At 47.9% G+C, this 15,407-nt stretch overlaps 1 protein-coding gene across 3 annotated transcripts in view; it reads right to left on the reverse strand.

The window, feature by feature from the left end:
- Positions 1-10,216, reverse strand: part of SLC35F4 (solute carrier family 35 member F4) — a 195,684-nt gene extending 185,468 nt beyond the window's left edge. For all 3 annotated transcript variants that reach the window (XM_030214667.1, XM_030214666.1, XM_030214665.1), the window contains exon 1: positions 10,114-10,216. In XM_030214667.1, coding sequence (XP_030070527.1) covers positions 10,114-10,216 — 103 coding nt within the window. The remainder of the gene's footprint in view (positions 1-10,113) is intronic.
- Positions 10,217-15,407: the final 5,191 nt, after the last annotated feature.

Genomic DNA, 15,407 nt, shown 5'->3' on the forward strand with positions numbered 1-15,407 from the left:
GTGGAGGTTGCAGTAGGCTGTTTACGATGCTTGGTTGAATTGGCAGCCTGTTCAAAGCATTGAAAGAAATATTGTTTTTTGGTTACTGTTAAGGCTTGGTGGTACTTTGTCATGTGTTTCCTATAGTTTAGCCTGTCCTCATCCAGGTGGGATTTACACCATCTCCTTTCCAATTTCCATCCTTCGTGCTTAAGGGTCCGAAGCTCTGAAGATGTCCAAGGTGAGCATTTGTGAGTAGGGCAAAAGACCTTTTTTTCAGTAGTGCTAAGGGTGTATTCCAAATATTAACCTGTTCTGACTCTGTAGTTGTCTTTTCATCCACATGTGGATAGTCCATGGCCTCTAGAAAATTCTCAGCAGTCAGTTATTTCTCGTCTTTGATCTTCTTCCAAACTCTGGGAGGTGCCATTTGTTTCAAGTGGTCACTTAGGGAAAACTTAATTTGAAAATTGTCTGTCCATGATAGGGTGTTATTTCAATACTGCTATCCTGGTATTCTGGGATGTCAACCTATTTGTAGAATACCACTTCAAGTATGTGACCTTTTTCATGGGTTGGAGAATTGATCACCTGTGTGAATCCTAATGCTATCATTGAGTCAAGGAAGATGGCTGTGGTGGTATCTGGGGTTTCGATGTGTAGGTTGAAATCTCCCATGATCACCATTCTAGGGTAATTCGGGGTCACTTGGGTAATCAGTTCTTGTACATATGATGTGTTGCTACGAGGTGTTCAGTATACCATGAGCAGCCGTTCTGCACAATTTGATTGTACCATGAATCAGGACTGCTACCCCTCAACTCTGTCTTCCTGGTCTTGGTTGATGCTGGATGTTAAACCTGTTGGACATTGTTCAGCCAGTGGTAAACCCCTGCTTTCATCTAGCCAGGTTTCATTTATTCCTAAAATGTCAAGATGCTGTTTGTGGATGACATCTTGGATCACTGAGGATTACTTAGCAGCTGATCTAGCACTTACCAGTCCTATAGTTCCAAAGGATGGCCTAGAGATAGCTTTGGTATGACAGTGAGGTGTTCTTTTAAGTATAGAATGGGACGGGGACGGAGACACAGCCTGCAAGGACGGGGCAGGGATAGAACCCACTGGGACGGAGACAAACTTTGTCCTCATGTCATTTTCTACGTTGAAGCCTGTTAATGAACTGGACTGTTATTTATGTTTGAGTGATGCAGACGACAATATTTTAATTTTTTGGAAAAACAACTAGCCACAACTAGCAAAACTTTGCATAGGGGTTCCTGTACATTGCTGCTATCAGTACATCTTCTATTGCAGGAAGGACTGTGGAAGACTGGAGAGTTAGACTGAATCCTGAGATTGTTGATGACTTATTTATCCACAGATTTTAAAAATCATTACGATGCTTCACAGGACATATTTCTTCCTCATTAGGGCATACAGAACGGGTTGTATTTTGTACCCCTGGACATTTTAACAGGATGGATTAGGATTCCTTGGGGTAGTAGAAGTCAGCTTTTGTTGGGGTTGGAAGGGTAGAGGGTGGTGGTGGTGGTGGTGGTGGGAGGGTTATTATAGTTGCTCATTGTTATTAGATTGTAAGCTCTTTTGAGCAGGGACTGTCTCTATGTTGGATGTTCAGCGCTGTGTGCGTCTGGCAGCACTATACAAATGTTAATAATAATATTGTTTTCTATTTGTGATTTATAAACAACAGTTACACAGCATATTGTTCCTTTTTATATGTTAATAAAAAGATTTAAATATAAAATCATAAGTGTTTGAGGCTTCTGCAGATGAGGACAGAGCCCACGGGGATGGGGCAGGGACAGAGATAGGGCCTGCGGGGATGGGGTGGGGATGGTAAAACATAACCCATGAGGAGGGAGTGGAGATGGGGACAAATTTTTTCCCTGTGTCATTCTCTACTTTTAAGTACTGTTATGTAGGTATTTGATCTCTTGCACTTTTGTCTTCTTTTTGATTGGTGGGAATTATAGTTTCCTCTCCCACACACCATTGAGATCCCTCATTGTATTTAACAATTAATGAATCACATTAAGCAGTGAAATATGGTAAAATTATGTATAATCATACCTGATAATTTTCTTTCCATTAATCATAGCTGATCAATCCATAGACTGGTGGGTTGTGTCCATCTACCAGCAGGTGGAGATAGAGAGCAAACTTTTGCCTCCCTATATGTGGTCATGTGCTGCCGGAAACTCCCCAGTATGTCGATATCAAAGCTCCATCCGCAGGACTCAGCACTTAGAGAATTACACCCACGAAGGGACACTCTGCCCAGCTCACCACCACCGAAACGGGGGAGGGGAATTAACCCAGCTCATCCCCACACAAGTGGGGGAGGGGAATCCGTCCAGCTCATCCCCGCGGAGCGGGGGAGGGACACCACACCCGCCGATGCGGGGGGATCTGGCTTATCCTGCAACCGCAACCGCGGGAGGAGCTGACTGACCCTAACACCGCCGAAGCGGGAGGGGTACAAAACTGCCCTACAGCTGCACGAAGCGGGAGGGAGTGCCGGCAGAATTTTAAGTCTCAATCCAGCCCCGTAAAACGGAGGGGAGAGGAATGCAGCAGCTCACTGTAACACAAACTCGTCTTAACTCTTGAAGAATCCAAGTGAAAAAACTTGAACACGAAGTCTTTCTGAAGTAACTGAAGACTGAACTTGAACCTGAAATGCAACCAGAATAAAAACAGTACAGATATCTGGGAGGGGCTATGGATTGATCAGCTATGATTAATGGAAAGAAAATTATCAGGTATGATTATACATAATTTTACCTTCCATATCATCAAGCTGATCAATCCATAGACTGGTGGGATGTACCGAAGCAGTACTCACCCAGGGCGGGACATAGAAATCCCTGACCGCAACACTGAAGCTCCAAACCGGGCCTCCGCCCGAGCAGCCACAGTCAAGCGGTAATGCTTGGAGAATGTATGGGCCGAAGCCCAAGTTGCCGCCTTGCATATCTCTTCCAAGGAGACGGAACCGGCCTCTGCCATCGAGGCCGCCTGAGCTCTTGTGGAGTGAGCCTTCAGCTGGATAGGCGGCACCTTCCCCGCGGCCACATAAGCCGCTGCAATGGCTTCCTTGACCCATCTTGCCACTGTAGGCTTAGCAGCCTGCAGACCCCTACGAGGACCTGCATACAGGACAAACAGATGATCCGATTTCCGGAAATCATTGGTCACTTCCAAGTATCTGATGATGACTCGTCTCACATCCAGATATTTAAGAGCAGAGTACTCCTCTGGGTAGTCCTCCCTACGAAAGGAAGGGAGACAGAGCTGCTGATTCACATGGAAGCGAGAAACAATCTTGGGCAGAAAGGAAGGCACTGTGCGAATAGTCACTCCTGCCTCAGTGAACTGCAGAAAAGGCTCTCGACATGAGAGCGCCTGGAGCTCGGAAACTCTTCTGGCTGAAGTGATAGCCACCAAAAAGACTGCTTTCAACGTCAGGTCTTTCAGAGATGCCCTTGACAAGGGTTCAAACGGCGGCTTCTGCAATGCTCTTAGCACCAGGTTGAGATTCCACGCAGGCACCACTGAGTGCAGAGGAGGGCGCAGGTGATTAACTCCCTTGAGAAAGCGCACCACATCTGGCTGCGAAGCCAGGGAAGCACCCTTCAGGCGGCCCCTGAAGCAAGCCAGAACCGCTACCTGGACTTTAAGGGAACTGAGCGACAGGCCTTTGTCCAGACCTTCTTGCAGGAACGCCAACACTGAAGAAATTGGAGCAGTGAAAGGAGAAAGTGAGCCTGCTTCACACCACGCTGCAAAGATACGCCAAACCCTGGCGTAAGCAGTAGAAGTAGAGCGCTTCCTCGCTCTCAGCATAGTGGCGATGACCTTGTCTGAGAAGCCCTTCTTCCTCAGACGCTGCCGCTCAATAGCCAGGCCGTAAGACCAAAGGGGGAGGGATCCTCCATCACCACGGGACCCTGATGTAACAGGCCCTGCTCCACTGGCAGCCGCAGAGGATCGTCGACTGAGAGCCTGATCAAGTCCGCATACCAGGGACGTCTGGGCCAATCCGGACCCACCAGGATTACCCTGCCGGGATGCTTTGCCACCCGGTCTAGCACCCTGCCCAACATGGGCCAGGGCGGGAACACATAGAGAAGCTCTTGTGTCGGCCACTGTTGGAGAAGAGCATCTACTCCCAGGGATCGAGGGTCCCGTCCTCTGCTGAAAAAGCGCGGCACTTGGCAATTGGCCGATGACGCCATCAGATCTAGGCTCGGCTTGCCCCAGCGCTTCGTGATGTCCAAGAACGCCTGAGCAGATAGCTGCCACTCTCCGGGCTCCAAGGTAAGGCGACTGAGAAAGTCCGCCTTGACATTCATGACTCCGGCAATGTGGGCCGCTGACAGCTGTTCCAGGTTCGCTTCTGCCCACTGGCATAGACTCATAGCCTCCTTGGCTAGAGGGGCGCTCTTGGTACCTCCCTGGCGGTTGACATAGGCCACAGCCGTGGCATTGTCCGACAGGACCCGTACAGGCTTCAACACCAGTACCGGGATGAACTCCAAAAGCGCCAACCGAATGGCTCTGAGTTCCAGGAGGTTGATAGACCACTTTGCCTCTGCAGGAGACCAGAGCCCCATGCGCTGTCCTTCCCAAACAGTGGGCTCCCCAGCCCGACAAAGAGGCGTCCGTCGTGACGACAATCCACTCTGGGGTCACCAGAGGCATTCCCGCAGACAACTTGTCTGTCTGCATCCACCAGCTCAGCGCCTTGCGCACTGCTGGATCCAAGGGAAGGCGCACAGCATAATCCTCCGACATCGGAGTCCAGCGCTGCAGCAGAGAGTGTTGAAGTGGTCTCATATGAGCCCTGGCCCAGGGCACTACTTCCATCGTGGCCGTCATAGAGCCCAACAGCTGCACATAGTCCCAAGCCCGAAGAGGAGAGGCTACTAGGAACTGGTCCACCTGAGCCTGAAGTTTGACAACCCGATTGTCTGGCAGGAACACTCTGCCCACTTGGGTGTCGAATCGAACTCCCAGATACTCCAGGGACTGAGTCGGGCGCAGCTGGCTCTTCTCCCAGTTGATGATCCATCCCAGGGAGCTCAAAAGAGCAACTACCCGGTCCACAGCTTTGCCATACTCTGCATAAGAGGGGGCTCGGATCAACCAGTCGTCCAGATAAGGATGGACTTGTACTCCTTCCTTTCGCAGGAAGGCCGCTATGACCACCATTACTTTGGAAAAGGTCCGCGGAGCAGTAGCCAACCCGAAAGGGAGGGCTCTGAACTGGAAGTGTCGGCCCAGGACTGCAAAACGCAGAAAGCGTTGATGAGGAGGCCAGATGGGAATATGCAAGTATGCTTCCTTGATGTCCAAGGATGCCAGGTACTCCCCTGCCTTCACTGCCGCTATAACAGAGCGGAGAGTCTCCATGCGAAAGTGCCGCACTTTCAAGGCCCGATTGACCCCTTTGAGGTCGAGGATAGGCCGGACAGAACCTCCTTTCTTTGGTACCACAAAGTAAATGGAGTAACGCCCCTTGCCAAGCTGACTTTCTGGCACCGGAACGACCGCACCCAGGCGGATCAGATTGTCCAAAGTCTGCTGCACTGCCACAGCTTTGACCGGAGACTTGCAGGGAGAGAGTACAAACCCGTCTCTTAAGGGTCGGCAGAACTCTAGCTTGTAGCCGTCTCTGATGACTTCCAGCACCCAAGCGTCTGAAGTTATTGTGGTCCACTCGCCCAGAAACGAGGACAGCCGTCCTCCAATCTGCACTGGGGCGTGGACCAAGACCCCGTCACTGGGTACGAGACCCTGGGGGAGGACCGGAGGGAGCACCTCCGGGACGGCGGTCTCTGCGAAAGGAATGCTGCTTGGGGGAGAAATTCCTCTTAAAGGAAGAGGGGGCAGAAGAACCCGACCTGCCCGGGCGGTACCGACGGGCTTCCTGAAACCGTCCTCTGGAGGTACCGGGACGAGCACTAGCCCGAGCCCTGACCTCTGGTAACTTCTTGCCCTTAGACGTGCCGAGATCGGTCACGATTTTGTCCAGCTCGACCCCAAAGAGCAGCTTGCCTTTAAAAGGCAATCTAGCCAGGCGGGATTTAGAGGCGTGGTCAGCAGACCAAAGTTTCAGCCAAAGCCACCGCCGCGCAGAGACTGTCTGAGCCATGCCTTTAGCTGAGGCTCTCAAGACATCATACAGCAAGTCTGCCAAATAGGCTAAGCCCGATTCCAGGGCCGGCCAATCAGCCCTCAAGGAATGATCCGAGGGGGAAGCCCGCTGCACCATAGTCAGGCACGCCCTGGCCACATAGGAGCCGCAAACTGAGGCCTGCAAACTTAAAGCAGCCGCCTCAAAGGACGACCTTAAGGCCGCCTCCAATCTTCTGTCTTGGGCGTCCTTTAGGGCCGTGCCACCTTCCACCGGCAACGCCGTTTTCTTAGTCACCGCAGTGATTAAAGAATCCACGGTAGGCCACAGATAGGCCTCACGCTCACTCACAGCCAAAGGATAGAGGCGGGACATAGCCCTAGCCACTTTAAGGCTCGCTTCTGGGGCATCCCATTGAGCCGAAATTAAGGTGTGCATGGCATCATGCACGTGGAAGGTTCTAGGCGGGCGCTTCGTCCCCAGCATAATGGCAGAGCCAACAGGGGCTGAGGGAGAGACGTCCTCCGGAGAGGAAATCTTCAAAGTGTCCATGGCCTGTAACAACAGGTTGGGCAAATCCTCTGGGCTAAAAAGCCGCGCTGCAGAGGGGTCATCCGCTCCAACCGAGCGGGGATCCGTCTCCTCCAAGGAATCCGCAAAGGACCGTTGGGAGACCTCAGACACGCTGCCCTCATCTACATCGGAGGAGACAAATTCCTCCAAGGCCTGGGAATCAACCCGAGGGCGTTTGCCTCTGGGAACCTCAACCTCTTTACCAGACGAGGGAGCAGGGGCAGCGTTGTGCATGAGGAAGGCCTGATGCAGCAGCAAAACAAACTCGGGGGAGAAACCCCCCAGACTGTGCACTTCCGCAGCCTGGGCAACAGCCCTAGACGCACTCTCAACCGGCGCTCGAAATAGCGGGGGAGAGACATGCTGCGCATCCAAAATGGCGTCCGGCGCGAAACTCCGCGAAGGAGCCGCGCGGGAAGAACGGCTCTTAACATTAGCCGGTTTTGTGCCGTCGCCCAAATTAAGGGCGTTCATGGCATTAATGTCTCCAACCTCAAGGGCGGCCCCCGAAGAAGCCGTCCGAGCCGCGTGGCCGGCCAAGATGGCGGAGGCGAGGAGCGGGGGATGGGCGTTTATGGCGGGAAAAACCGCCACGCCGGAGGAAGGACCGGGACATTCATCGGTCACTAAACTGTCACCCATCAAGGGCGAATCAGGCTGTAAAACCCCCGCATCCCCTCTAGAAGCGCTCCAGCGATCCGGGGAGTGACCCTTTGCGCCCTCGCCCTCCGACGCCATATGCCACGAGGAGAAGAATCGGGGAACCCCCTGCCCGCTATAAAAAGGTAAAATTACCTGCTTGCCGCTCCGAGCTGTAACGAACTGGTGTCCCAGTGAGTAGCTGCAATGAACGTTTAAATAAACGTCAAAATAAACGCCTTTAAAGACATTTAAAATTTTTTTTTTCTTTTTTTTTTTTCTTAAACGGAGCCAGCGGGAGGGGGGAGAAAAGGAGGGACCTGGCACCACCAGGTTTGCACTTGCTCAAAAGAGCCCTCAACCCCAGGCCTCAACAAAACCTAAGGATTAGGCTTGGAGGCCTAGCCAGAGCTGCTGCTGTGTGTGACCACCACCTGCTGAGATAGAGAACATACTGGGGAGTTTCCGGCAGCACATGACCACATATAGGGAGGCAAAAGTTTGCTCTCTATCTCCACCTGCTGGTAGATGGACACAACCCACCAGTCTATGGATTGATCAGCTTGATGATATGGAATAGTGGCTTTTTTTTTATTTTCATCCCTAAAGGAATTGCTTCACAGATTGATTTAAGATAGCAAATGTAAAAGTTCTTAAGCAAACGGGGGAGGGGGGATTTTTTTCTACTGAAAAACTCCATAAGGTTACAGCCGTCCAAAAGCACTTGAGCATAATTAAAAACTATGAAGACAATTGCATTCAGTTTTTACAGCTAGCTCATATTTCTGTGCCTTTGTGTACAATTTTTTTAAACCAGATTTTTAATATGCAAATAGTTTAGAATCATTTGGTAATGTATTGCTGCTACAAAGAGCTGAAATTGCATTCTTTCTATATATATTATGCAAATTATTTGGTTTGGAAAAACAAACAAGTGCATTTGAATGAAGCCAAAACACTAATGACGTCACAATGAAAACCTTGTGACGTAGAATGAAAATGTATTAAAATGTAAAAGATAACAGAGCCCAAGTCTCAATGCTGTAGTGACTATGCTCCATTGAAATTGTGTAACTGGGAAATTATACTATAGCAAAACTCCTTATTTAATTTTTAGCTTTGGCCACCCTCCCAACTGTCACCAAACTGCCCAGATGAGTATGCTCCAATAATTTAATTACTGTAAATTGGCAAAAGTATCTAGGAATTTTTTTTTTCTACACAAACCCCAATCGAAGATCTAATTCAATTTAGTTTCAACTGTCAATAAATAATGTATCAGGATCTGAACGAAGCAGAGTTTGTGAGCTATACTCAATTAAATTAAAAGTGACTTATTTCAGTACTTCAGGGAAGTATGTGGGGTTTGCTTTTCAATGGTTTGTAATCCATTGCAGCTTGCAGTATAAGATAAAGAATTTCTTAAATCATTCTTTATGTGATACAAAACAATTAAGGATACTATCATATACAGTGTAGATTGTAATGTATACAATACAGTCTACACAGACAGTATATGCAATGGGTAATATATATGCAAACTATGAAATGTATGCTACAACTTTATTACACAGTTTGTATAGTATATGCTTATATTGTTCATACTATTTATAATATTGTAACCTACCGTATATGATATATATGTGTGTGTTCCATTATGCGATAGTGTTAAACGTATGTACAAGTATACCATATGCTATGTATGTATGATATTTAGCATGTTCCAAATTGGTGTTATGCATATGTGCTATATAATATACTATATATGTATCCATATATAGGTGGATATAGAAACAGTACTGAACACATTTAATATCATGTACATATAGGTATAAATATAGATCGTATATTATATAACATATATACATAACACAGTTCATGTGCTTGATATATGCTGCATGGGACACAGTGAAGAGTTTATCACAGTTCTGTGAAATAAAGAAGAATGTCTATAATCTAAAATTAAACTATCACCCTACCCTATAACCGCTGGTGTCTGTCATCATTCCTTCTTCCCCAGCCCTGGAACAGTCGTGTCTGATTTACTTTTCCTTTACTCCAGCAATTTCATGTGCCCTGTGTCTTGGGAGAGACGCCCTGGACAAGGAGAACCGGGCAAAAATCCTGTACCCTTGCATGCAGAGCGCAAAATACATTTTATACTGAAGATAACCTTCAGCGCCCCCCCCCCCCCCCCCCCCCACCACACGTATGCACTACCCACTTCTTAACAAGGCGCTTTCGTCAGCTTTGCTTCGCTTGGTGACACTATTCTTATAGAATGATGTTTAACATATACTCCTGCAGCATATCATCAATTCCCTACCAAACCATATCAGCACAATAGCAAACCCGACTTTAAGCCCTTCAGAAACAGTTCCCTGGGAAATGATTCGTCCTAAAAATATTTAGCAAAGCAGTTCTTCGAAAATCAAATGCATCTCTTTTTGTAGGTCATACAATATTTCCCCCTTTTCTCACCCCCCCCCCCCAAAAAAAAAAAAAAAGTTCTTGGTTATTTTTATTATACTGTTGGAACCAAAATAATGATTTTAAAAATAAAACTGTAAAAAATGGACTCGTTTGCCCAAGGCTTGCGAAGGAAAGCTTTCAATAAGTATAATCGACATTTTAAAATGTACTGTTCAGAACAGAAATCCCCAATCTATGGGATCCTTTCCCGTATCATCAGCACCCCCCCCCCCCCCCCCAAAAAAAAAGAGTAGAGAAAAGAAGCCCGAAGAGGGCTGCCTTACTTTTCTGAGTGGAATAGCCAGGGTAATAGCCATAGTAACCGGTGATCCGTAAAATCCTGTCTTCGATGGTGGCCACCCCGTTAGGGGCTGTTTTCAGATCCATAAAGAGCGCGAATCGCGCTGGAGCCCGGCGCAGGATGGAGACCACCTTGCCCGCCAGACACTGAAGCAAAGGCGACACGGCTCGTGCCGCTCCTCCCGGACTCTGCAGCTCGAGCAGCTGCTTTTGGCGCTCGCGCAGCTCCCCCTGCAGTAGCTGCTTGCGCGCGCCGCCGCTAACGGTGCAGCCGTAAGTACCCCGCTAGTGCAGGACTGAGTGCTCCGCAGCCCTCGCTGCCGCCCACCCCCTGACTACTGGCACTTCCCGAGCGACTAGCCCTGCTGCCGGCTGCTTTCCACCTTTGCTGGAGGAAACCAGGGGAAAGAGGAGAGCAGTGCAAATTCTGCAACGCTTCAGAGTGGAAAAAGCAGGGATTCTGCTAACCAAGGTTTCCCGCGTTTATGACTTTCGGAAAACTATCTTTTTACTATCGGTTCTATTGGTGTGTTTTCCCGACTCTGTACATTCTAAATGCAGCTATTTTTTTGGGCTCTTTTCAGCTACCTCTTTTGAAATCTGGAAACATAGGGGCCAGTATTCAAATAATTTATGCACCTAACTTTGGGGTCCTTCTACTAAACTGTGTAGGAGCTAACTCGCACTTAGGGGTCCTTTAAGCTGTGATTAAAAAAAAAAAAGTGTCCTGCAGTAGTGTGGGCGTGTGAAATTGCTGCTTGCTGAGACCACTTTTTACCACAGCCAAAATTTCCATTATATTATGTGGAAATCATAAATGGCCATGTGCTAATAAAAATATTGGCGTACTGCAGTTTACCGCCTGATCCCTTACCAACACTTATTTAGTAAGCAGTAAGGCCTCACACACTAACCCAGCAGTAATCAGACTAAGCGCGGTGACGACCGATTACCGCCAGGCATGCCAACACCATGCACCTGTACCAGTAGCGTAGCCAGTGATTAATTTTTGTGTGGGCCTGGAGATGGACTGGGTGGGCACAGACCTTTCCTCTCCACCGTCCGCCCGCCGCCGCCACCACATTTTGTGTCCACCCGTGACCGCCCCGCCCACGACAGCCCCCTGCACTGACCTGAAGCGCGTTCTCCCTCCAATCCAACACCGGCGATCATAGCCAGCCTTCTACCACGTCCAGCGCGCGTCGTCAGAGCTTCTTCTCAGGCGCGTCCCGCCTACTCTGCAACTTCCTGCTGGACATGGTAGAAGGCTGGCTATGATCGCCGGTGCTGGATTGGAGGGAGAACGCACTTCAGGTCAGTGCAGGGGGCTGTCGCGGGCGGGGCGGGCCTGTAGCAAAAGTGGGTGGGCCTGGGCCCATCCAGGCCCACCCGTGGCTACGCCCCTGCCCTGCACTAGAAAATAGAAAAATATTTTGTGACGTAGGAAATGCAGTGTGGCAAATACAAAATTACTAAAGGGTGCCTGGATGCGCCCTGCAGTAGTGCTGTTTTGCTGCGCACTACCCGCACAGTAGACCTGCCTTAATAAATGGGACCCTTAATACTAAAAAAAAAAAAAGCCTAATGTGGGATACTCTAACAGCTTAGGGCCCTGTTTACTAAGATGCGTTAGTGTTTTTAGCACGCCTACACTTAGCGCGCGCTAACCATGTAGGCGCCTATAGGGATATTGTAGGCATGTACTATAATCCCTATAACGCTGCTTAGTAAGTGGGCCCTTAGTTTGGGGGTGTGCATGCGCTAATTGCATGCTAATTATTGTTTTGAGGGAGCATGTGAGGAGTGGAGAGTGGGCATTCCTGCGAAGAACATATAGCATAGCATATGGATAATGTGGGAGCCCTTACTGCCTACAAAATAGAAGGTGTTAAGTGCTCCCACGGCAGTTTTTAAAAATGGATGCACGCTAATGGCAACATTTGAACACGGCCATTACTGACATAAATAGAAAATCAGGGGTTTTATAGCAGTGGTAAAAATGGCCTTGGTGCACAGGAATGACCTGCATAAGGGCGCACTAAGGCCATTTGTTACCGCAGCTTAGTAAAAGGACCTTTTGGGAGTTATGCTCCTAAACTGGCCTCTTTGAAAATTTACTAGGATTAAGTATCTAAATTCTTACTGAAAATTTCACTAAACTCCTACATTTAGGAGCATCAAAAATGGGTTGCAGCAGAGGCAAATTTCACAAGTGGGAGGAGGAGCACTGATTTTCAGCACTAGGCTCTTAAATTTAGGCAAATGAATGGAAGGCCTTATTGTATAAGCATAAACTTTTAAACTCCTAAATTAAGATGAATTTTCAGCTGAAAACTTATTCCCTGATATGCAGCCTATAGCAGTTAACAGTTTTAAAGCCGCTAATCGCCACAGACTGAATCTAATCCGGATATTCAGTGCAGGGACTGTGTGCAGGTACTGGCATTGAATATCTGGCAAATTATATGGGAGCCAGCCAATATGCTGTGCCAGTTCCCTCATAGCTAATCTGGCAAAGATAGGACTGCGTTTTGTGTAGTCCTATCTGCCTGGTTAGATATACAGCAGGAGTATAGCCACGAGTGTGGGGGGGGGGGGGGCCTTGATCCTCCAATACTGCAGCACCTAATGGTTGACGAGGTTTCGGAAGCCTCACCGGCCAAAGATATCTGCTGCCTGAGCCACTCCCTTCTCACTCGTGCTACCTCAGGAGCCGGTGGCGTTCTTCCAGCCACTGATGCCAGCACTCCCTACCCATGCTCAAACTGAGCATGCAGGTGGATGCCAGCATCAGTGGCTGGAAGCATGCTACCGACTTCCTTGCTCCTGAGGGAGCATGAGCGAGAGGGGAGTGGCCCAAGAAGCAGACATCATCGGCTGGCGGGGCTTTGGCATCCTTGCCAGCAAAAAGATATGACCTATAACGAGGTAGGCAAGGGGGGAGGGCAGACGAAAGGAAATGTGTGCCTCCACCCAGTCCACCCCTGGACCCCTCCCAGAAATGGACTGCTGGCTATGACCCTGCTATGCAGGCATCTGCACTAAATATGGTCAGTGCCTGCATAATTGCTGGCTCCTTCCTGACTCTACCCATGGACTACCCTCGCATTAACTGTACACTGCCATGACAGCCAGAACAGATATTGAGCAGTACTGTGCAATTAAATGGGATTCTGCCAGTTATTTGTGATCTGGCCATTTTTTGAAGCAGGATACTGGGCTAGATAGACTAGCTATCGGTCTGACCCAGAAAGGCAATTCTTATGTTCTTAAGGACTGCTGAATGTCTGAGGACCATCCACTGAGCCTTTCCTGTTGTTTAAATCCCATTAAATATCTACCCCCATGCACTTAAATTTGACTGAAAATAGGCGCCTAACTTAGCAGCATACTACTACTACTTATCATTTCTATAGCGTTACTAGACATACGCAGCGCTGTACACTTGAACATGAAGAGACAGTCCCTGCTCGACAGAGCTTACGATCTAATTAAGACAGACAAACAGGACAAACAAGAGATAAGGGAATATTAAAGTGAGGATGATAAAATAAGGGTTCTGAACAAGTGAATAAGGGTTAGGAGTTAAAAGCAGCATCAAAAAGGTGGGCTTTTAGCTTAGATTTGAAGACGGCCAGAGATGGAGCTTGACGTACCAGCTCAGGAAGTCTATTCCAGGCATATGGTGCAGCAAGATAAAAGGAACAGAGACTGGAGTTAGCGGTGGAGGAGAAGGGTGCAGATAAGAGAGATGTACCCAGTGAACGGAGTTCCCGGGGAGGAATGTAGGGAGAGATGAGAGTGGAGAGGTACTGAGGAGCTGCAGAGTGAATGCACTTATAAGTCAATAAAAGGAGTTTGAACTGTATGCGGAAATGGATAGGAAGCCAGTGAAGTGACTTGAGGAGAGGGCTAATATGAGCATAACGACACTGGCGGAATATTAGTCTTGCAGCAGAATTTTGAACAGATTGAAGAGGAGAGATGGCTAAGTGGGAGACCTGTGAGAAGCAAATTGCAAGAATCAAAATAGTTCAAATATACCAGACTCAAATAACAGTTATAGCCATCGTACAATCATACCAGCATTCCATAGTTTTAGTTATACCCTTTCCCCCACTCATTCATTGTTTACTTTCATCCTTCATTCACCATATATTTTTATTCATTTTCTTATAGTCCCAGGCTTAAGTTGCTTTCATATTTGAAATCTGTGTTCTTGTGCCTGCAATGTGCTCAGTATAATTTTAGGGTTTCCAAGAGATGCCACATTACTCAGTTCCAGGCTGGAGATTCTGGGACAGTCCATAAATTTAAGAGCACAGCTTTCTTTGAATATCATGACGGCACATAAAGACCGTATAGCCTATCCAGTCTGCCCATCCAAACCATCTACTATTAGACTCTTTTTCCAAAAAAAACAAATTGTAGGTAACACCTTTTTCTGGCTGATTTAATACATCTGTGATTAACTTTGGGGCCCTTTTTAGCTTTTCTCAGTTCATTGGAGAATGTGGTATATACTTTCATGATTGGGATTCAGGTTAGGGCAGCATTTTGTGCAGCACCAACAGATCAGAAAAGAAGTCTTAGAGTAGAGACTTCTTGCACTGTCTTGGGAGCTGCATCACAGTGTTTAGGCCAGACCTTCCCCACTCGCCAGGCCCTGGAGGATTATTGCTATCAGGACGCTGGCCAGCTGTCTGTTTTGCTCTGCTGCTCAAGAGATAAGTGCTGTACTACAACTGGGAATGTACTGGGGATAAGGTGTTAGAAAGCGCTGGAGTGGCAAAAAGGATGTGAGATAACCACTAAAAATAGTGTGTGAAAATGATGGTCACAGAGGTACCCAAGGTGGCATGCGCTGATTCTAGGTGAACTTCTCTGGGTCTATTGAAGAACTTTGTGTTATTTATTTCCACTACACATTTATGATGCTCTGACCCAGGTAGGTTCTAGTTTCACTGTCACCTGCGTCTGCCTTCTGGGTCTGAGGATAGGTAAATAGATGAAGAAAATACATTTGGGGTATGAATGAAAAAGTAGCAACACGAGTCTGTCCCATAGTGCAGCCCTTTTGTCACAGTAAATCACAGTTGAAAGTATTTGTGTTTGGGGTAAGGTAAGAAGTGAAAGCAGGGTTACTTGGGAAAAAGTAAACTTAAGTGGATGCTGCTTCAGTAAAGTGAGCAGAGAGTTTAAAAGCGCAGAATCCAGTTGTGTATGCGTATGTATGCAGATGAGGTTTTGATGGTTCTTTTAGGAGGAACAGAAGGCA

Source organism: Microcaecilia unicolor, chromosome 9 (assembly GCF_901765095.1).
Source record: "Microcaecilia unicolor chromosome 9, aMicUni1.1, whole genome shotgun sequence".
In the NCBI taxonomy this organism is placed as follows: domain Eukaryota; kingdom Metazoa; phylum Chordata; class Amphibia; order Gymnophiona; family Siphonopidae; genus Microcaecilia; species Microcaecilia unicolor.